At 40.8% G+C, this 22,440-nt stretch overlaps 1 protein-coding gene across 5 annotated transcripts in view; it reads right to left on the reverse strand.

Moving 5' to 3' along the window:
* The window catches only part of NEDD4L (NEDD4 like E3 ubiquitin protein ligase), a 441,323-nt gene that overhangs the window by 85,830 nt on the left and 333,053 nt on the right, over window positions 1-22,440 (reverse strand). For all 5 annotated transcript variants that reach the window (XM_070743513.1, XM_070743512.1, XM_070743511.1 and 2 more), the window contains exons 7-9: window positions 9,795-9,856; window positions 9,592-9,691; window positions 6,677-6,843 (exon numbers count right to left, since the gene is read on the reverse strand). In XM_070743513.1, the coding sequence (XP_070599614.1) occupies window positions 6,677-6,843; window positions 9,592-9,691; window positions 9,795-9,841 (314 nt within the window). In that variant the 5' untranslated portion in view covers window positions 9,842-9,856. The remainder of the gene's footprint in view (window positions 1-6,676; window positions 6,844-9,591; window positions 9,692-9,794; window positions 9,857-22,440) is intronic.

Genomic DNA, 22,440 nt, shown 5'->3' on the forward strand with positions numbered 1-22,440 from the left:
GAACATGCCAACTGACAGTAAACATCTAAGTTCATCTGCCTTCCATTCCCTTCAACAGCACTGGTAGTTCGCAACTTATAACCATTTGTTTAGGGAGCGCTTAACAAATAACTTTGAACGTTCGCTAAGGGAACTCTTGTAACTCTATGTTTTCTGTATTGATGAATCTACAGTGTTCCCTCGATTTTCGCGGGTTCAAACTTTGTGAATAGCCTATACCACGGTTTTTCAAAAAATATTAATTAAAAAATACTTCACGGGTTATTTTCTATACCATGGTTTTTCCTGCCCGATGACGTCATACGTCATCGCCAAACTAATAATTTTTGCAAATAAATAACAACAAAAAATAATTGTTAATAAATAATTATGTTTATAAATATCAGGATCACTAAGTGTCTTATTCAATGGTGAGTACCAGTAATAATGGTGAGTAAATGGTTGTAAAGAAAATGGGAAATGGTAATTTAGGGGTTTAAAGTGTTAAGGGAAGGCTTGTGATACTGTTCATAGCCAAAAATGGTGTATTTACTTCCGCATCTCTACTTTGCGGAAATTTGACTTTCGCGGGCGGTCTCGGAACGCATCCCCCGCGAAAATCGAGGGAACGCTGTATATATAATTTGCAAACTGTTTACAGATTCTGGGCAGCTTACCCTGAATGACAAAGCATCAAGTATAAAATATACAGTATTTCATATATAATTTAACTCCGCACAGCAAGGCTAACACTGAGAATTAAGGCAACTGTCATTCTAATTTGCCCCATGTTAAAGAAGACTGCACTCAACTAAAAGACACCCAAATGATGTGCCCAGATAATGCCTCTAAGTATCAGGATTGAAAGATGCACTGAGATTGTCAATGTGTCTGGCCAATATTAAGGCGGTGGGAGGGAGGGAGGGGAGGAGAATAATGGCCCATTGTTCTATGCATACCCATCAGTGCTCTGTAGAACAATTATCTTTCCTGTAAGAAATCTGACCTCAGCATCAGGATAATACATTTCCACACAGGGCATTCCAAATTTTATGACTGCTGAGTGCCATTTGCTTGGCTTTGGTTCTGGCCAAACAAATGTTGATCCTAATTTATACCATTTGGCTGGGATTGGAAAGGACAGAAGAAACGGAAATGTATAGAAGAAAAAGGCTGTTATTATCTGGACAAGGTTACAGGCAGACCTCGATTTACGACTACAATTGAGCTTCTGTTGCTAAGCGAGGCATTTTTTCTCTCCCATCACCTTGAAATTTGCTCTGGAGAAAATCTGTCTTCAAGTAATAGCATTATTTCTACCACAAACACACAGTATTTACAGAATACACAGTTATGTATTCTCCATCTCTTTCTCTCTCAAAGAAAAAAGTGAGCATCACTTACTGAATCTATTATCAGCAATATTATAGTGGAGGCAACTCCCAAATAAAGCAATAAAATGTGTCAAATCTTTACAACAGCAAGAGCAAGCATCCATCCTACAGGGGTAATTTCCTCCTCATTTTGCAGTTTCACAGACCTGAAGACTTCTGAGAACTAATCAATACAACAAAGCAGACTGCATTTTATGGAATTAAATTGGAATGTTGACAGGAAGCCCATTATGAAGCCATTCTATAATTAAGGCTGAGAATCAGTCTTTTAGCAAAGCAGCCAACATCTCTGAAAGGTCCTTTCTTCCAAAGTGTGCAAAATCTGATTTAAAAAAATTCAGATCACAGAGCAGTTTAAAAAGCTCTGCTTTAAGACAATGTACATTTACAAACCAGTTACTGATTTCCCGTATAGCTCAGGTCTAAGTAGCACTTCAATTATGGAGTCTTACCCCCAAACATAATAGATTCAAGCAGTGTTCCCTCTAATTTTTGGGGGGGGTGGGCGGAAAAGTATAGTGTCTGAGCGGCAGTCCCTTCGGGACTGGGCGGCACAGAAATAATAGATAGATAGATAGATAGATAGATAGATAGATAGATAGATAGATAGATAGATAGATAGATAGATATATTAGATGGATAGATAGATAGATAGATAGATAGATATATTAGATGGATAGATAGATAGATAGATAGATTAGATGGATAGATAGATAGATAGATAGACAGATAGATTAGATGGATAGATAGATAGATTAGATGGATAGATAGATAGTTAGATAGATAGATATATTAGATGGATGGATGGATAGATAGATAGATAGATATATTAGATGGATAGATAGATACATAGATAGATATATTAGATGGATAGATAGATAGATAGTTAGATATATTAGATGGATGGATAGATAGATAGATAGATAGATAGATAGATAAGATGGATAGATAGATAGATAGATAGATATATTAGATGGATAGATAGATAGATAGATATATTAGATGGATAGATAGATAGATAGATAGATAGATAGATAGATAGATTAGATGGATGGATAGATAGATAAATATATTAGATGGATAGATTGATAGATAGATAGATGGATGGATGGATGGATGGATGGATGGATGGATAGATAGATAGATTAGATGGATAGATAGACAGATGGATAGATAGATAGACAGACAAACAAACAAACAAACAAACAAACAAACAAATAAAAAACCCACCCTGTTTTGCCTCAGAGAATTTCAAAATAAAATACTGTACTGTGTGTCTATAACAGTGAGCTCATAATAGGGCAACTCTATCAATATCAAAATGCCACTTAAATAGTTGAGCTAATTTCAAACTAGGTTTTGATTTTCTTTCTCTCTTCCTTACTCGCATTCTTTTTCTTTTTCTTTTCCTTCCTCTCTTTTTTCTATCTGTTTCTCTCTCTTCCTCTCTTCTTCTATCTCAGAACTGATAAGGGACTTGTACAAATTACCAGTTTGTTTGCAGACGAGTGCTCTTTGCTATACAAAAAGAGGGCTTTGTTTATTTGCATTTTCAGTATAAAGAACATTATTGTTTTGAATTTTCAAACGTGTGTGTGTCTGAAATTTGTATCTGAATTTTCGGGAGGATTCTGCCAGACAGCTCGACAGAACAGTTTTATACTTATCCTGATTCTTGTTTTAAAAAATAGAGAGAAATTATACGGAAAAATATTAGGACATTAGACTTTTATTTTTAACTATCATGCTTCATAGCCAGTAAATTACAAGATAGGTTTATAAATTAGTAAGATTTTAACTATTTGCATTGTAAAGCCACTCCTTGAATACCTAAGGAGCTTGAAAATTTGCATGGGGCTCACTAAGGCACATCTTCATGCTCAGAAATACTCATATAGATGAACAGAACCTTTAAGAAGACACATGCATCATAATCGTAAAAATGGTTGGAATGCAGTATTGCAAGCTAATTTTGCCCACTGCCAAGAGTTCAGTCCTGACCCATTCAAGGTTGACTCAGCCTTCCATCCTTCCAAGGTCGGTAAAATGAGGACTCAGATTACTGGGGACAATAACTGACTCTGCAAAATGCTTAGAGAGGGTAAACAGTGGTACCTCTACCTAAGAATGCCTCTACTTACGAACTTTTCTAGATAAGAACTGGGTGTTCAAGATTTTTTTGCCTCTTCTCAAGAACCATTTTCCACTTACAAATCTGAGCCTCCAAAACTGTAACCAGAAAAGGCAGGGAGAAGCCTCCGTGGGGCCTCTCTAGGAATCTCCTGGGAGGAAACAGGGTTGGAAAAGGCGGGGAGAAGCCTCCATGGGGCTTCTCTAGGAATCTCCTGGGAGGAAACAGTGCCAGAAAAGGCGGGGAGAAGTCTCCGTGTGGCCTCTCTAGGAATCTCCTGGGAGGAAACGGGGCCAGAAAAGGCGGGGAGAAGCCTCAGTAGGAATCTCCTGGCAGGAAACAGGGCCTCCACCATCCCTGTGGTTTCCCCAATGGCACGCATTATTTGCTTTTACATTGATTCCTATGGAAAAATTTGCTTCTTCTTACAAACTTTTCCACTTAAGAACCTGATCACAGAACGAATTAAGTTAGTAAGTAGAGGTACCACTGTATATGTCTAAATGCTATTTCTATAAATGCAAGCATGTCTTTGGAAGCACTCCTCTGAATTGCTCTTCCAAATTTAGGCTGTTTACACAGCCTATAAACAAACTGGCATAACCTGAAATTGCAAAACTGAACAGTGTGAACTGAAAAAAAAAAGCCCCACCCTTTAAAAATCACACTTGTCAAAAAGAGTCACAACATGAGCTTGCTGTAGCCACATTATTATTATAGGCTGATTCATTAATCACAGCAGAATGTTTGTAAACAATGCTTCCTTTATTAGAAACAAGATTTTAACCCAATTGACAGATTTAGATCATCACCGGCTCAAGGTTGACTCAGCCTTCCATCCTTCTGAGGTGGGTAAAATGAGGACCCGGATTGTGGGGGCAATAGGCTGGCTCTGTTAAAAAGTGCTATTGCTAACATGTTGCCCTGAGTCTAAGGAGAAGGGCGGCATAAAAATTGAATAAATAAAATAAATAAATTTAACTCAATTGACACAATTCAGAGCCTTCTCTGTGGGGGCCCTGGCCCTCTGGAATCAGCTCCCACTAGAGATTCGCACTGCCCCCACCCTCCTCACCTTCCACAAGAGTCTTAAGACTCATTTATGTCACCAGGCTTGGAGCCATTAGATCTTAGGCCCCTTGGCCGATGAACGTTATGTATGGCTGAGGTCTAAATATGTACGATTGATTTTTTAAAAATATTAGGGATTTTAGGTCAGTTATTTAGTTAATTCATTGGATTTCCCACTGTAATTTATTGTTTTTATTATATGTTTTAAGCCGCCCCGAATCTTCGGAGACGGGTGGCATAGCAATCAAATAAATAAGTAAATACATACATACAGTACATACATAAATTTATTTTACTTCGGCTTAATAAATCAATAGTATCTATGAGACTTTTCAAACACACCACTCTTACACATCAAACTGCAAAGTCTCTAATGGTTTCCTGTTTTCTCTGAACTGTATGATACAAGCAAGCGAGCAAGATACGCCAACCATTGTTTCCTAGTCAGTTGAAATAGGAAGTTGAGGTTAATTAGAGGTTAGATATCTGTCACATAACAGAGGGAGAGAAACTCTGTAGGCATATGTCTACAAATAAGTAACATAGAACTAAGGAGAAATTTCCTGACAGTGAGAATAATTGATTAGTGGAACAGCTTGCCTCCAGAAGTTGCGAATGCTTTTAATAAGATATTGGACAATATGTTATTAAAATTTGTATTCCACTCCGAGTCTTCGGAGAGGGGCGGCATACAAATCTTATCTCCGGGACCGCCTTCTGCCACACGAATCCCAGCGACCAGTTAGGTCCCACAGAGTGGGCCTTCTCCGAGTCCCGTCAACTAAACAATGTCGTTTGGCGGGACCCAGAGGAAGAGCCTTCTCTGTGGCGGCCCCGGCCCTCTGGAACCAACTCGCCCCAGATTAGAATTGCCCCCACCCTCCTCGCCTTTCGTAAGCTCCTTAAAACCCACCTCTGCCGTCAGGCATGGGAGAACTGAGATATTCTTTCCCCCTAGGCTTCTACAATTTCTGCATGGTATGTTTGTATGTATGTTTGGTTTTATAAATAAGGGTTTTTTAGTTGTTTTAGTATTGGATTGTTACATGCTGTTTTTATCACTGTTGTTAGCCGCCCCGAGTCCACAGAGAGGGGCGGCATACAAATCCAATCAATCAATCAATCAATCAATCAAATAAATTTGTCTGAAATAATGTAGGGTTTCCTGCCTAAGCAGGGGGTTGGACTAGAAGACCTCCAAGGTCCCTTCCAACTCTGTTGTTGTTGTTGTTGTTGTTGTTGTTGTTGTTGTTGTTATTATTATTATTATTATTATTATTATTATTATTATATAAGACATATGCCTATAACATGTTTCCTCCTTCAACTGCATGACAAAAATCAGACTAGGTTATTAAGTTTGGACTATTTGTTTTGCATTCTGCCTTAATTATGGTTAATTTAAAGCAGAACATATACTTCTTCCGTGGTGGTGTTTTCCCCACAACAACAGTCTTGTGAGGTAGGCTGGGCCGAGACACAGTGACTGGTCTAAAGTCACCAAAATTGGCTGTTATGCCTAAGGAAGGACTGGAATTTAGCGTCTCTTGATTTCAGGACCAGGATTTTCACCGCTATACCAAAGTGGATCTCAATTAGACTATCTTTAGTTAGCAATATCTATTTATGTCTACGAGCAGCAATCCCATTTCAGAATATGAAGTGGAAAGAAAACCCGGTGAGATCACATCAAACGCCAACTTGTTTTCAATCCTAATGAGCCACTAAAGAAAATCCACAATCATGCTATGAAATAAATAAAAGCACATCTTTATCCTATGAATGTAACAGGAAATCAATGAGAGCACATGTTTATCCCAGTATGATTCTTTGGGGTTCACAATCTATGACCACAGAGATTCCAGCTGCTGATTAAACCTGCACTTCAAGTTTATCCTTTTAGACGATTGTTTCTCATCCTTGGCAATTTAAAGATGGACTTCAATTCCCAGAATTCTCCAGCCAACATGGGATAATTCAGTTCTGGGAGTTGAAGTTCATACATCTTTAAATTGCTGAAGTTGAAAAACGCTGTTTTATATCAATGGATACATCATATAGCACAATAGGGAAGATATGTTATGTTCAAACAGAAACTTACATCAAACTTGGTCGATGCCACTGTGTCGTTCTGTTATTGTGATTGACATAGTAGGTGCGTCCAAGGTTGTCCACTTTCTCTTCCCACCCAGGAGGTAAGGGAGGTGGAGGTAATTCTTCCTGGCGTTGAGAGGGGGAATCTCCAGTCTCGATTACTTCCCAGCCACGCTTTGAAGAGGACAAATTAAAAAGCTACATTTAAAGCCTGAAAGCCTTTATGGGAGCAATTAGCATTATAAACAATGGAAAGAATCTTTCTTTGCCTCTATTTCTGATCATCACATTAATCTAAAAGGAAGATGACCCAGAATTTAAAATGATCCTTCAAAAAAGGAAAAATGGTCAGAAACAGTATGTTAAGGTGATGTTTCCCGAGTGAAAGATAAATTATTTGTCAAAACGTTTGTTCCATTTTACAGAGTCGATTGCATCAAATTTGTACCATTTATACAGCAAACCACTTGGCTACAAATTGGACAAGATCTCACTCGGGTAAATGCAAGGATAAGGAACAGTGCTTCTGTCCATAAATCTAAGACACCGATAGAAAGAACATGTTAAAGAAAGTGCTTCTCTAAATGTCAATTTAGAGATGCGACTGCTGGGGATTTTAGAATTGCAAAATTTTCAAACCCCTAGTACAGTGATGGCAAACCTATGGCACGGGTGCCACAGGTGGCACGCAGAGCCATATCTGCTGGCACATGAACTATTGCCCTAATTGTTTTTTTTATATTAAGGGTTTTAAATTGTTTTAACCATTGGATTTGTACTGTTTTGTTGTTGTGAGCCGCTCCGATTCTCCGGAGAGGGGCGACATACAAATCTAATAACTAACTAACTAACTAACTAACTAACTAACTAACTAACTCACTCACTCACTCACTCACTCACTCACTCACTCACTCACTCACTCACTCACTCAGCTTCAATGTGCTTGTGCCGGCCAGCTAATTTTTGGCTTGCACAGAGGAGGGTGTTTTTGGCTTCCAGAGAGCCTCTGGGAACATGGGAGAGGACGTTTTTACCCTCCCCCAACTCCAGGGAAGATTTGGAGCCTGGGTACGGCAAAACATGAGCCTACTGGCCCCACCAGAAGTTGGGGAACAGGCCGTTTTCGGCCCGCAGAGGGCCTCCGGGGAGTGGGGTAAGCTGTTTTTGCCCTTCCCAGACATTGAATCATAGGTGTGGGCACTCGCGCATATGCACCAGAGGAAAAAAAGGTTCGCCATCACTGCCCTAGTAGGAACATTAACTGAATGAAGAAACAAACTGATAACTACTGCCTATTTTGCAGGGCATCTTTAAGGGGAAAACAAGAGCTCAGTTTCTTAGTCATCTTAATCTCCTTTGAAAGCAGTTTTATGCACAGCACGTTAAAGTATGTATGGGGCTACCAAAAATCAAGCCAGAGTCAGCATTCACAAACGGTTATGTTTATAGCGATATTTTAACATTAAGCTCTGCAGAGCGGTAGAGTTTCTCCCACCAACTTAGCACTGCCAATTAGAATAACAATTCAGTCCTGAAACATGATGCAGAGAGGAATGCATGCTTGCCCCATATTCTGGAAGAAGGATTCATGCAGCTAGGTTTGAAAAACAATGCTTCATGCTAAAGGTTTGCACATAAAGGCCAAAATAGCTCAGATCTGAATTATTCATCCTGACGATGATAAAAGTATACTTATTCTGCTTTCAAGGCTGATTCAGTCTCAACTGTGATGTGATGAGGGGGCTGTATCTACAATGGTACTGCGTTACCACTTTCTGAAGTCACAGTAGTCCACATATTTTAGTAAGATATTGGTGGCCTCTTCAATGCAATTGCTCACTGTGACTTAACTGGGAGACCTGAAAAGCAGTAGGCTAATCCTCTAGATCAGGGGGTTTCATCCCTAGTCCTTGGACCAATCACTTGTTTGGAGCCCTCCAGGAACTGGGCCACGTAAACGAGCAAAGCCCCCTCTGCGCATACGTGGGATGCAGGAAGCTCCCAAAACTGCACCCAAGATGATTAGGGAACTGGAGGCTAAAACATACGATGAGCGGTTGCAGGAACTGGACCTAGCTAGGCTAGCGAAGAGAAGGACCAAGCAAGACATGGTAGTAGTGTTCCAATATTTGAAGGGCTGCTACAGAGACGAAGGGGGCAAGCTATTTTCCAAAGCACCCAACAAGGAATAATGGATGGAAACTGACCAATGAGAGATTCAACCTAGAAATAAGGAGAAATTTTCTGACAGTGAGAAAAATCAATCAATGGAATAGCTTGCCGTCAGATGTCACTGGAGACTTTCAAGAAGAGATTGGGTGTAGGGTAGTGGTTCTCAAGCTGGGGGTTGGGACCCCTTTGGTGGTCAAAACTGTTTCACGGGGATCGCCTAAGACCATGAGAAAAGACAATTTCCCATGGTGTTAGGAACTAATGCTTCTATTCTGGTGCCTTGGAATATATTTTTCCAATCCGGCCAATTAGGCGTTTACAGTGGGGATGTCCCTCTGACCTTCCTGCCAATCAGCTTAAAGCTTTGTTGGAAGAATTGGCGCTAGACTTATGATGGGGGGGGCACCACAACATAAGGAACTGTATTAAGAGGTCGCAGCAGTAGAAAAGTTGAGAACCACTGATGTAGAGTCTCTTGCTTGGGCGGGGTGAAGGGTGTTGGACTAAAAGACCTATAAGGACCTGTCCAACTCTGTTAATATATTAACCCTGCCCCATCTGTAGAAAAAACATTCGTCATGGAACTAATCCCTAGTGCCGTAAAGGCTGAAAGCTGCTTCTGTACAACAGTGTTTCTCAATTTTAGCAACTTAAAATGTGCGGACTTCGACATCCAGAATTGCATAGCCAGCAATAATCCAGTCACCTTGGGGAACAAAAGGACACATATGTCTGTTTCAAAGGGTTTACCTCTGAATCTTCTCTCTGGTCACTGTCATCCTCTTGACCACCGTTTTTTGGCATGTAAGCCATCTTCAGCCGCAAAAATCCTTTTACTCGAGATTTGTGACTACAGGAAAAAAAGAAAAAGCCATTGTAAATTTAATTGTGATCTAGAATAGTCGCTGGAGCTGGATAAACATATATATAGGATATATTAAAAAATATCTCACCTTCTTGGCCTAAGAAGGAAATCTTTAAATGTATAAGGTCTTTCCATAGTTGGGTCTTCAGTCTATTGGTGCAATAAGAATAGCAAATAATTAATGCTGAAGGGCAGACACCTATATATCCTGGTGATAATAAAGCCTAGGAAAATCTTAAATTAATCAGAAGTGCTGTTTTCGGCATGGACGGCAGTTCCATTACTGAGCGTTTCCACTAGATGTCACTCTCAACACCATTAATTGCTCAGAACCAACTACACTGTATCACAATTTTAGTGTAAAAAAACTTGAGGGCTGGGAGAGATAAAGACACACGTTGTTGACTAACAATTGCTATAAAATGTGCAGGCATTCATTCAGGTTTTCTCCTTAACTATTAACTGAGATTAAAACCCCCCACATTTGACCGTGTATTGTCTAGCAAACTATGTCAGTTAACTCTAAATCAGGGGTCTCCAACCTTGGCAACTTTAAGACTTGTGGACTTCAACTCCCAGAATTCCTCAGCCAGCAAAGTCCACAAGTTTTAAAGTTGCCAAGGTTGGAGACCCTTGCTCTAAATAATATACTAATAATGAAGGATTAACAAAGCAGAATGGCTAAGTTTACATGTTAATAGCTTGTCAAATGAAAATACACTTTTTACAAAACATGTTCATTGCCCTCACTACCTAAAGAGTTTATTATTTATTTATTTATTTATTCATTCATTCATTCATTCATTCATTCATTGTTTCATTCATTCATTCATTCAGTCAGTCAAGTATGTATTGGTAATATATATAGATATAACACTGTTTATATATATCAGATGGGTTCTAATAAGAGGGAAACATTAGGATAGGGACGGTAGGCACGCTGGTGCACTTATGCACGGTCCTTACTGATCTCTTAGGAATTGAGTGAGGTCAACAGTGGATAGTCTAAAGGTAAAGTTTTGGAAGGTTTGGTGACGAAACTAGAGAGTCAGGTAGTGAGTTTTAGGCATAAACTACTCAGTTGCTGAAGTCGTATTTTCTACAGTCAAGTTTGGAGCAATTTACTTTGAGTTGTGTGCTCGTGTATTGTTGTGGTTAAAGCTGAAGTAGTCGTTGACAGGAAGGATGTTGTAGCAGGTGATTTTATGAGCTATGCTTAGGTCGTGTGGAAGACGACATAGTTCTAAGCTTTCTAAACTTAGGATTTCAAGTCTGGTTGTACAAGATATTCTGTTGCAAGTAGAGGAGTGGAGGGCTCTTCTCGTAAAGAATCTCTGGACACTTTCTAATGTATTTATGTCCAAAAGAGGTCATCGGCAGGGTTACAGACAGAGAATAGAATTTGCCAGAGGAAATTTGAAAAAATGTATGAAGAACTTGAGGTAGAAGTTTCAGTTCTTCACTTTAAATAGTCATTGCTCAGTGGCCTTAAAATTCAGCCCTTAATTTGTTCACATAGAAAAGGACATTGCCTCAAAATGTGGAAAACTCTTTCTAATATTGCTGAATGGATGAACCAGGTTTTTTAATATTATATCAAGTATATAACCACGTCTTACAATCAGTGTGTCCAGGAGGAAAGCATTTTGAAATTCCCTGATACAGTGATACTTCGTCTTACGAACTTAATTGGTTCGGGGATGAGGTTCGTAAGGTGAATAGTTCGTATAATGATGAAACAATGTTTCCCATAGAAATCAATGGAAAAGCGATTAATGCGTGCAAGCCCAAAATTCACCCCTTTTGCCAGCCAAAGTGCCCGTTTTTGCGCTGCTGGGATTCCCCTGAGGCTCCCCTCCATGGGAAACCCCACCTCTGGGCTTCCATGTTTTTGTGATGCTGCAGGAGAATCCCAGCAGGGGAATCCCAGCATCGTAAAAACGGGTGCTTCACTGGCAACAGAAGGTCCGGAGGTGGGGTTTCCAACGAGGGGAGCCTCAGGGGAATCCCAGCAGCGCAAAAACGGGCGTTTCGGCTGGCAAAAAGGATGGGTTTTGGGCTTGCACACATTAATCGCTTTTTCCATTGATTCCTATGGGAAACATCATTTCGTCATACAAACTATTCACCTTACGGGAATAGCAGGGGAATCCCAGCATCGTAAAAACAGGCACTTCGCTGGCAACGAAAGTCCGGAGGCGGGGCAACCTAGCAGCGGCGGTGGGTTAGTAAGGTGAAAATAGTTTGGAAGGAGAGGCAAAAAAATCGTAAACCCCGGGTTTGTATCTCGAAAAGTTCATATGACGAGGGGTTCGTAAGACAAGGTATCACTGTATTTCCCTGACATTTCCCTATAACTTGCGATCTAGTTAAGGCACAGTTGTAGATGACATCATACCAAACGGCTAAGCCATGGAGAAATATCGGTAGCTAAGGAAGCAAGTTGTTGCCACAGTTATGCTAATTTTTGCTTGACTCTGCCAGGTAGCGCGATCCATTTTTTAAAAACATGATTTTCCCCTGATTTTTAAACAAATTTTAATACAGTTGTTCCCCCCCCCCCCCTGATTTATTCCATTTTTCATGAATTCCCTGATAATTCCCTGATTTCCAGGTTTGCTGGACACCCTGTACATTCTTTCCCACTATCACCTGTTGTGGTTAGCTCTGTCAAGGCTCCTGCCCCAAGGACTGTGGATGTGGGGGAGACATCCACATGCTGCAGGCCTGTTTTGCCCCCCCCCCCCGGTGGAATCTGCTGATGTAGGCTCCTCTGACCAAGAAGACATGTGTGACAGGGAGGAGGAGAGTGTGGCAGACAGCTCAGAAGGAGATCAATTATCTAGCTCCTCCTTGTATTCAGAACAAGAGTTAATGATACAGCCACACATGAGGAGAGTGATGCATAGGCAACAACAACTGAGAGATTATTATCAACGAAAATGAGGCCACCTGTGGTTGGGTGGGGCTGTGGTAATTTTTGGCCATTGTGGAGGATTATTTGATCCTTGTGTTTCATGACTGCTTTACTGACTTTGACCTTTTGTGTGCTGATTTTTCCTGCTTTGAAACTAAACCAGAGCAAAGTGTGTTTCACTTTGTGAAAGAAGAAGGACTGTGAATTACCTCACAGCTGCAAGCTAAGTATCACAGAACTGATAAGGGACTTGTACAAATTACCAGTTTGTTTGGAGACCAGTGCTCTCTGCTATACCAAAAGAGGGCTTGGTTTAAGTGAATTTTCATTATAAAGAACATTGTTTTGAATTTTCAAACGTGTGTGTGTCTGAAATTTGTACCTGTGAATTTTTGGTAGGAGTCTACCAGAGAGCCCGACAGAACATCACCCGACTCTCCTATAACAGATTTTTCTCATAAATCTTGCTTTTAATAATCTTCAGACATTTATTATTTGTGAACGAGCTGTGATAATGTTACGACTCTGAGATGTAATCTTTAGAATGGAAAGACTTTGCGTGTTTCTTCAATAGCTCAACATGTTCAAGCAATTCTCTAACAGTTTAAAGCAGAGATCTGAGAGACTTTGATTACAAAGAGTCTTTCCAAACAATTCACACAAAAGACCTGGGGTGTGTGTATGTGTATTATGTCTATGGGAAAAAGATGCAGGCTTTCATGTGGAGAAAGAGAATGAAATGGAGAACAGTAATTCTGGTTTTAATACTGAAGAAAGAAGCCCTTTCAGGATGAAACACATGCATTAGAAGAAGTTACCCAAGGGGCAGCTAGTACAGGTTACAATGCTATTTCTCCAGGTGTTAAAGAAAAGGGCATTAAGAAGTACATTTCTCCAAAAAATAAAGGGAACACTCAAACAACACATTCTAGATCTGAATGAATGAAATATTCTCATTGAATACTTCGTTCTGTACAAAGTTGAATGTGTTGATAACAAAATGAAATTGATTATTATTATTATTATTATTTATTGGATTTGTATGCCGCCCCTCTCTCTCTCTCTCTCTCTCTCTCTCTCTCTCTCTCTCTCTCTATATATATATATATATATATATATATATATATATATATATATATATATACACACACCCAATCATACATACAAACATACCATACATAAAATTGTGAAGGCCTAGGGGGAAAGAGTATCTTAGTTCCCCCATGCCTGGCGGCAGAGGTGGGTTTTAAGCAACTTACGAAAGGCAAGGAGGGTGGGGGCAATTCTAATCTCTGGGGGGAGTTGGTTCCAGAGGGTTGGGGCCGCCACAGAGAAGGCTCTTCCTCTGGGTCCCGCCAAGCAACATTGTTTGGTTGACGGGACCCGGAGAAGACCCACTCTGTGGGACCTAACTGGTCGCTGGGATTCATGCGGCAGAAGGCGGTCCCGGAGATATTCTGGCCCAGTGCCATGAAGGGCTTTATAGGTCATAACCAACACTTTCAATTGTGACTGGAAACTCATCGGCAACCAGTACAGACTGCAGAGTGTTGAAGTAACATGGGCATATTTGGGAAAGCCCATGATTGCTCTCGCAGCTGCATTCTGCACGATCTGAAGTTTCCGAACACTTTTCAAAGGTAGCCCCATGTAGAGAGCGTTACAGTAGTCGAGCCTGGAGGTGATGAGGGCATGAGTGACTGTGAGTAGTGACTCCCGGTGCAAATAGGGTCGCAACTGTTGGTGCACCATCAGTTGTCCATCAGTGTTGCTTCCTTAGTGGACAGTTTGATTTTCTTGGAGTTATATTGTTGTTTAAATGTTCCCTTTATTTTTTTGAGCAGTATATTTCAGGCCTAACTTTGCAAAACAGTTTACAATTCCACATCTACATTATCAGTATTTGGAGAGGTGACAAATTTTAAATAAATATAAATAACAACAGGGCTCTTTCTATTTGAATAAAGAGTTTGTTACTTAAAGATACCTTTACAGTACATTGATTATCTATCCAGCTATGGTTTCTTCCAGCTATGGTTATATCTACTAAACAATGTCGTTTGGCGGCCCTAGGGGAAGAGCCTTCTCTGTGGTGGCCCCGGCCCTCTGGAACCAACTCCCCCCGGAAATTAGAATTGCCTCCACCCTCCCTGTCTTTCATAAACTACTCAAAACTCATTTATACTGCCAGGTATGGGGGAGTTGAGATATTCCTTCCCCCTAGGCCATTACAAGTTATGCTTGGTATGTTTGTGTGTATGTTTGGGTTTTTAGTTGTTTTATTTTTGGATCGTCACATGTTGTTTTTATCATTGTTGTTAGCCGCCCCAAGTCTACGGAGCGGGGCGGCATACAAATCCAATAAATAATAATAATAATAATAATAATAATAATAATAATAATAATAATAATTATTATTATTATTATTATTATAGCACTGGCCGATCGGTTTCCGGTCACAATTCAAAGTGTTGGTAATGACCTTTAAAGCCCTACATGGCATTGGGCCAGAATACATCCGGAACCGCCTTCTACCGCACGAATCCCAGCGGCCGATAAGGTCCCACAGAGTTGGCCTTCTCCGGGTCCCGTCGACCAAACAATGTCGTTTGGCGGGCCCCAGGGGAAGAGCCTTCTCTGTGGTGGCCCCGGCCCTCTGGAACCAACTCCCCCCAGAGATTAGAACGGCCCCCACCCTCCTTGTCTTTCGCAAATTACTTAAGACCCACCTTTGTCGCCAGGCATGGGGGAGTTAAGTTATCCTTTCCCCCTAGACTACTACAAGTTATGCATGGTATGTTTGTGTGTATGTTTGGTTTTTTATACTAAGGGTTTTTTAGGTTTTTTTATTAATTGGATTGTTCATGTTGTTTTACCACTGTTGTTAGCTGCCCCGAATCTGCGGAGAGGGGCGGCATACAAATCCAATTAATAATAATAATAATAATAATAATAATAATAATAATAATAATAAAAATAATAATAGTTGTTATTATTATTATTATTATTATTATTAATTATAATTCCCTAGGAGCAGGGCTGCCAACCTCCTGCCTGTAGGTCGGATGCATCACACGATGGCCACGCCCGGTTTAGCGAATGGGGAAAAACTCGATACGTCACTGTGACAATGTTAGTTTGACACCCCTGCCTAAGAACTTTAGGTAGTAGAAGAGAGGTGTCAAACTCAAGGCCTACGGGCCATATCCAGCCCCAGAGTGCTTAGATCTGGCCCACATTGCTGTCTTAGCAACAGCAAAGGTCCGACCACTGCTAGCAAAAACGGAGCTTGCGAGGGGCACGTACCATTTTCCCTAGCAGAGCGTTCAGGCCACTATAGGTACCGCCAACATGAGTGATAGTGAGTTGGCCACACAACCCGCCCCCCCGAGATCAAACACAATTCTGATGCAGCCCTCAATGAAATCGAGTTTGATACATCTGTGGTAGAAGGCTGATTTGGAGATGGAGCAGAAATTAAACAGGAAACCCCAAGCTATCCCTAAAAATAATAGAAAAATCAGGGCATTTCCCCAACATTAGAGTGTTCCCTCGATTTTCACGGGGGATGCGTTCCGAGACCGCCCACGAAAGTCGAATTTCCACGAAGTAGAGATGCGGAAGTAAATACACTATTTTTGGCTATGAACAGTATCCCAAGCCTTCCCTTGACACTTTAAACCCCTAAATTACAATTCCCCATTCAATTAGCAACCATTTAGATTATTACTCACCATGTTTATTTATTAAAGTTTATTTAAAAAAATGTTTTTTAAAGGCAGACGAAAGTTTGGCAATGACATATGACGTCATCGGGCAGGAAAAACCGTGGTATAGGAAAAAAACCGCGAAGTATTTTTTAATTAATATTTTTGAAAAACCGTGGTACAGTGATCCCCCGATTATGGCGAGGGTTCCGTTCCAAGACCCCTCGCAATAATCGATATTTCGGGATGTAGTGGTGCGGAAGTAAAAACACCATCTGCGCATGCGCGCCCCTTTTTCCATGGCCGCAGATGCGCAGATGGTGGAGTTTGCGTGTGGGCGGCGGGGAAGACCTAGGGAAGGTTCCTTCGGCCGCCCAACAGCTGATCTGCTCCGCAGCGCGGCAGCAGCGAGGAGCCGAAGATGGGGTTTCCCCGTTGCCCAGGCAACGGGGAAACCCCATCTTCGGCTCCTCGCTGCTGCCGCGCTGTGGAGCAGATCAGCTGTTGGGCGGCCGAAGGAACCTTCCCTAGGTCTTCCCCGCCGCCCAGGCAAAGGGGAAACCCCAAGATCGCTTGCCGCTTGCCCGTTCGCCCGCCCGCCCGGCCGCTTCGCTTGCCCGTTCGCCCGCCCGCCCGGCCGCTTCGCTTGCCCGTTCGCCCGCCCGCCCGGCCGCTTCGCTTGCCTGTTCGCCTGGCCGCCCGGCCGCTTCGCTTGCCCGTTCGGCCGCCCGCCCGGCTGCTTGCTTGCCGCTTGCCCGTTCGCCCGCCCGCCCGGCTGCTCGCTTGCCGCTTGCCTGTTCACCCGCCCGCCCGGCTGCTTGCTTGCCGCTTGCCCGTTCGCCCGCCCGCCCGGCTGCTTGCTTGCCGCTTGCCCGTTTGCCCACCCGCCCGGCTGCTCGCTTGCCGCTCGAGAGCAAGAGGGGGAGAGATAGAGAAAGAGAGAGAAGGAAAGAAAGAGATGAGAGAGGGAGGAAGAGAGTGTGAGAGAGGAAGAAGCAAGATAGAGAAAGAGAGAGAGAAAGAAAGATGAGAAAGGAAGGGAGTGACGTCATCGGGTGGAAAAATCGTGATATAGCGATTAGCAATGTTCGATATCGCGAAACTCGGGAGATCACTGTATAGGCTTTTCGCGAAGTTCGAATCCTCAAAAATCGAGGGAACACTGTACTGTACAGTATTACCAAATTGTAATGTTTAAAATGACAGAAGGAATTGTTCAAACAGACGAATGGGCAGAAACTGTTTTACCGATCTTTAATTTTCATTTTCCCCCCACATACTCTATAAAGAAATGCAAATCAAATTCAAGTTTACTCTGGATTCTAGTCCTCATTTTGGAGGGCAAGAAGGAAAATGCTGAGCACTCTTTATTTCTTGCGACACAGCATGCTGAGAATGGTAGCCCCTCTTCAAATAATGGTCTCAGTTGCAAAAGGACTGAAACAACACTTAGCTTCACTCTTCCATCAGTAACACCTGGACAGCAAATGGCCTTAACATACTCTAGCAAATGACAATATATAAAAAGCACTTTCAGAAGGACGGATGACTTATCATTATTGTTAATCATCATGCTGGTGACAGGCCCTGCTGAGATAATGATTTTAAAACTCAGAAAATGTGATTTCAGAGAATATTAAAGAAAATTTAAAAAAGAGGAGCATGTAAAAAATAAACTTCAAAGTAGAAAATAAAGATGCATAAAAGATGATCAGTAAGGGCCATCTTTTATCCACCAGTGCAATTACAAGTCTTCTCTCACAGGCCAATGGAGGAACAATAAATGAGATTAAATTTGCAATGCACTCTGCACCATTAACAATAATGATTAATGATAGGAATAAAGAGGTTCATGCTAATTAAAGAAATTGGAAAGTTTATAGGAAATGCGGTATTTTTTAAAAATACCGACGCTTAACTCTAAAGAAACTGCATGGACATATCTTTAAAATTTCCAGTACTTAAGGAAATCGCAAAGGCATACTAAATTCCCAGACAAAGATGAATTTATACGACTCAGGACACCAATGAAAGTCCTAAAACAGTCTAGAATTGTTCTCATTACCAACTGCAAGTCTCAGCAAAAATGTGGACTCTTTCCTGATCCAATATTTTAGTTGTCTGTTTAAAACCCAAAATTCTATATCCAAAGGTTTCTTTATCAAAATACTTTGGCACTGACTCCTTCCCTAAAGGAGGATGATAATAATAATAATAATAATAATAATAATAATAATAATAATAATAATAATAATAATAATAATAATAATACAAAATACGAAGATCTAAAAATCGAGCTGCAACGACTCTGGCATAAGCCAGTGAAAGTGGTCCCAGTGGTACTTGGCACGCTGGGCGCAGTACCAAAGGATCTCAGCGGACATTTGAAAACCATCGGAATTGACAAAATCTTCATCTGTCAATTGCAAAAGGCCACTTTACTGGGATCGGCAAACATAATTCGCCGCTACATCACGCAGTCCTAGGTGCTTGGGAAGTGCCCGAAATCCAGCATAGTGATCTCGTTTGCTGTGTTGTACTGACATAATAATAATAATAATAATAATAATAATAATAATAATAATAATAATAATAATTATTATTATTATTATTATTTATTAGATTTGTATGCCGCCCCTCTCCGAAGACTCGGGGCAGCTCACAACAATAATAAAAGGCAATATAACAGTAGAACAAATCTAATATTAAAAGAAAAAGATATATAAAACCCCAACAATTAAAACCATACAACACATACATACCAAACATAAAATATAAAAGCCTGGGGGAGGTGTCTTAGTTCCCCCATGCCTGGCGATATAGGTGGGTCTTGAGTAATTTGTGAAAGACAAGGAGGGTGGGGGCCGTTCTAATCTCCGTGGAGAGTTAATTCCAGAGGTCCGGGGCCGCCACAGAGAAGGCTCTTCCCCTGGGGCCTGCCAAGTGACATTGTTTGGTTGACGGGACCTGGAGAAGGCCAACTCTGTGGGACCTTATCGGCTGCTGGGATTCGTGCAGTAGAAGGCGGTTCCGGAGGTATTCTGGTCCAATGCCATGTAGGGCTTTTAAGGTCATTACCAACACTTTGAATTGTGACCGGAAAATGATCAGCAGCCAGTGCGGGCCACGGAGTGTTGTAGAAACGTGGGTGAATCTATATAATATATTTTTACCCCCATTATGACACGATTCAGTCTCATTTATAAGGAAAAATGCCTTTCAGAACTGAATTTGTATGTTATAAGCAGGGACCAGATAAATTTATTTATTTATTTATTACTTGGATTTGTATGCCGCCCCTCTCCTCTCTAGTGAGGAAAAAAAACCTAACTAAGAGTAGTCAAAACATATTATTGTTGTGAACCGCCCCGAGTTTGCGGAGACGGGCGGCATACAAATCTAATAAATAAATAAATAAATAAATATCAACCAGCATGTCTTTGTGGGAATACTTACATCTCTTGATAAAATTCTTACAAATTCATATGCATATAGAAACATAGAAGCATAGAAGATTTATGGCAGAAAAAGACCTCATGGTCTATCTAGTCTGCCCTTATACTATTTCCTGTATTTTATCTTAGGATGGATATATGTTTATCCCAGGCATGTTTTAATTCAGATACTGTGGATTTACCAACCACGTCTGCTGGAAGTTTGTTCCAACCATTTACTACTCTTTCAGTCAAGTAATATTTTCTCACGTTGCTTCTGATCTTTCCCCCAACTAATGTCAGATTGTGCCCCCTTGTTGTTGTGTTCACTTTCCTATTAAAACACTTCCCTCCTGATCCTTATTTAAGCCTTTAACATATTTAAATGTTTCGATCATGGGCCCCCTTTCCCTTCTGTCCTCCAGACTATACAGATTGAGTTCATGAAGTCTTTCCTGATAAGTTTTATGCTTAAGACCTTCCACCATATTTTTTTCTTATACACACATACAAACACACGTATATACATTCTATCCTAGTCTCCCTTCATTTTCAAATTCCGCAAAAACATGTGACACACGCACACATATATATACACACACATATGTATGTACAGTATGTATGCATGCATTTTCTTTCTGTTTCTTTCAAATTCCTACCCAGACATATGTCTTGAATTTGTTGCTGAGAAGCATGTCACAGTTAAATTTTTGCCAAGTAACAGAGAAGTCTCTGTTATTGGATACCTCCATAACTTATTCTACCCCCCTCTGGAAATTAGATATTTACTTCTTTACTGGACCACCCCAACTTTCAGCCTCTTCTTAGAGAACTATAATACCCAATGCTAACACCCATATATTGGGGGGGAAAAACAACTGACAAAGCTTGAAAGCAATAAATTAATTCCTACAGAACAGCTGCCTGGCAAACAATGCGAAGTCGCCATCTAGATTGTTATTTAGACTGCGGGGTTATATAGTCCTTGAAATCCACAATCAAGCCTCTTCCTTGACCACCCACTCCTCATAGGTTCCTGGTTTTAACCCTCCATATCAAAGGAGGCACGTTAGGGACTAGGTCAGTGATGGCAAACCTTTCCTGCCTGTCGGCGACTACTTCAGCTTCAACCACAACAACACCAGAGCACACAACAGATTTAAACTTAATATTAACCGCTCCAAACTTGACTGTAAAAAATATGACTTCAGTAACCAAGTTGTTGAAGCGTGGAACTCATTACTGGACTCCATAGTGTCATCCCCAAACCCCCAACACTTTACCCTTACATTATCCATGGTTGACCTATCCAGATTCCTAAGAGGTCAGTAAGGGACGTGCATAAGTGCACTAGAGCAGTGGTCTCCAACCTTAGCAATTATTAAGCAATTACCAGCTTTGCTGGTTGAGGAACTCTGGGAGTTGAAGTCCAGAAGTCTTAAAAGTTGCCACGATTGGAGACCCCAGCACTAGAGTGCCTTCCGTCCCCTGTCCTATTGCTCTCCTATATCTCCTATACCTTTCTTCTATTCCTTCTATTCTTTCATTGATATGTTTTATTCCTGTATCTTCTCTTCTCTTCTTTCTTAGATATATTTTACTATGAGTATATCCTCTATAACCTTCATTATGTATTTTACTATGCGTCTATCCACTAAAACCCTCATTGTGTATTGGACAAAATCAATCAATCAATCAAAACAAGGCAAGGGTTTCGTCAACACTCTGGGGATAGAGCTGGATTTTAAAGGCGTTTTGGAACCCAGGAGAATCTGGGCTTTTCTTACTCAGGGCACATCTAAATACATAGTTTTCTTTAAAATATCAGATCCATGTGAAATCCTTAATTTGTCAAAATGCAACATAGTTCTGAGCCACCACAATCCCAATGGTAAAAAGAAAAAAAATTATTCCACAGGCAAGCTGAAAAAACTATGTGCAAGAATTTGTATGCAATTATAACATTTGTATGCAATTTGACACTGGAAAAAAATAGGCCTTAAAAACACGCTAGTTTCCATTTAAATTACTGAGTTAACTTCTTAACTAATGTTCATATTCATTACAAAATGTTCATACTTCCTTTTCTTCCTAGTAAGATCAATAAAATCCTAAAACTTATGAAAAAGAGAAAAAAGATGAAGAGACTTCCTACTTTTATAGCAAAATTTGCATTTTTGTCTCAGTTTAATTTGTTTATTAGTGTTAAATGACCCTATAAAATTAGGCTATAACTTATTCAGATTTAAATAAAAATCTGATATATATATATATAACCCTTCCCTGGTACAGAGCTGAAGGCATTGGATACTGTAGCCTAGGAGGTTAATCCTCTGCCTTATAAAGCAAAGGTTGCAAGTTCAAGTCCCAGTGAGGGTATGGCTAGCTGATGAGGACAAAATAAGGCCGAAATAGATCTATGCTAGTCTCCCTTAATTTTCAAAGTTTGTAAGACGAAACAATGTTTCCCATAGGAATCAATGGAAAAGTGATTAATGCGTGGAAGCCCAAAATTCACCCCTTTTGCCAGCCAAAGCGCCCATTTTTTCACTGCTGGGATTGCCCTGAGGCTCCCCTCCATGGGAAACCCCACCTCCGGACTTCTGTGTTTTTGCGATGCTGCAGGGGAATCCCAGCATTGCAAAAACAAGCGCTTCGCTGGCAACGGAAGTCTGG

This window comes from Erythrolamprus reginae, chromosome 2 (assembly GCF_031021105.1).
Source record: "Erythrolamprus reginae isolate rEryReg1 chromosome 2, rEryReg1.hap1, whole genome shotgun sequence".
In the NCBI taxonomy this organism is placed as follows: domain Eukaryota; kingdom Metazoa; phylum Chordata; class Lepidosauria; order Squamata; family Dipsadidae; genus Erythrolamprus; species Erythrolamprus reginae.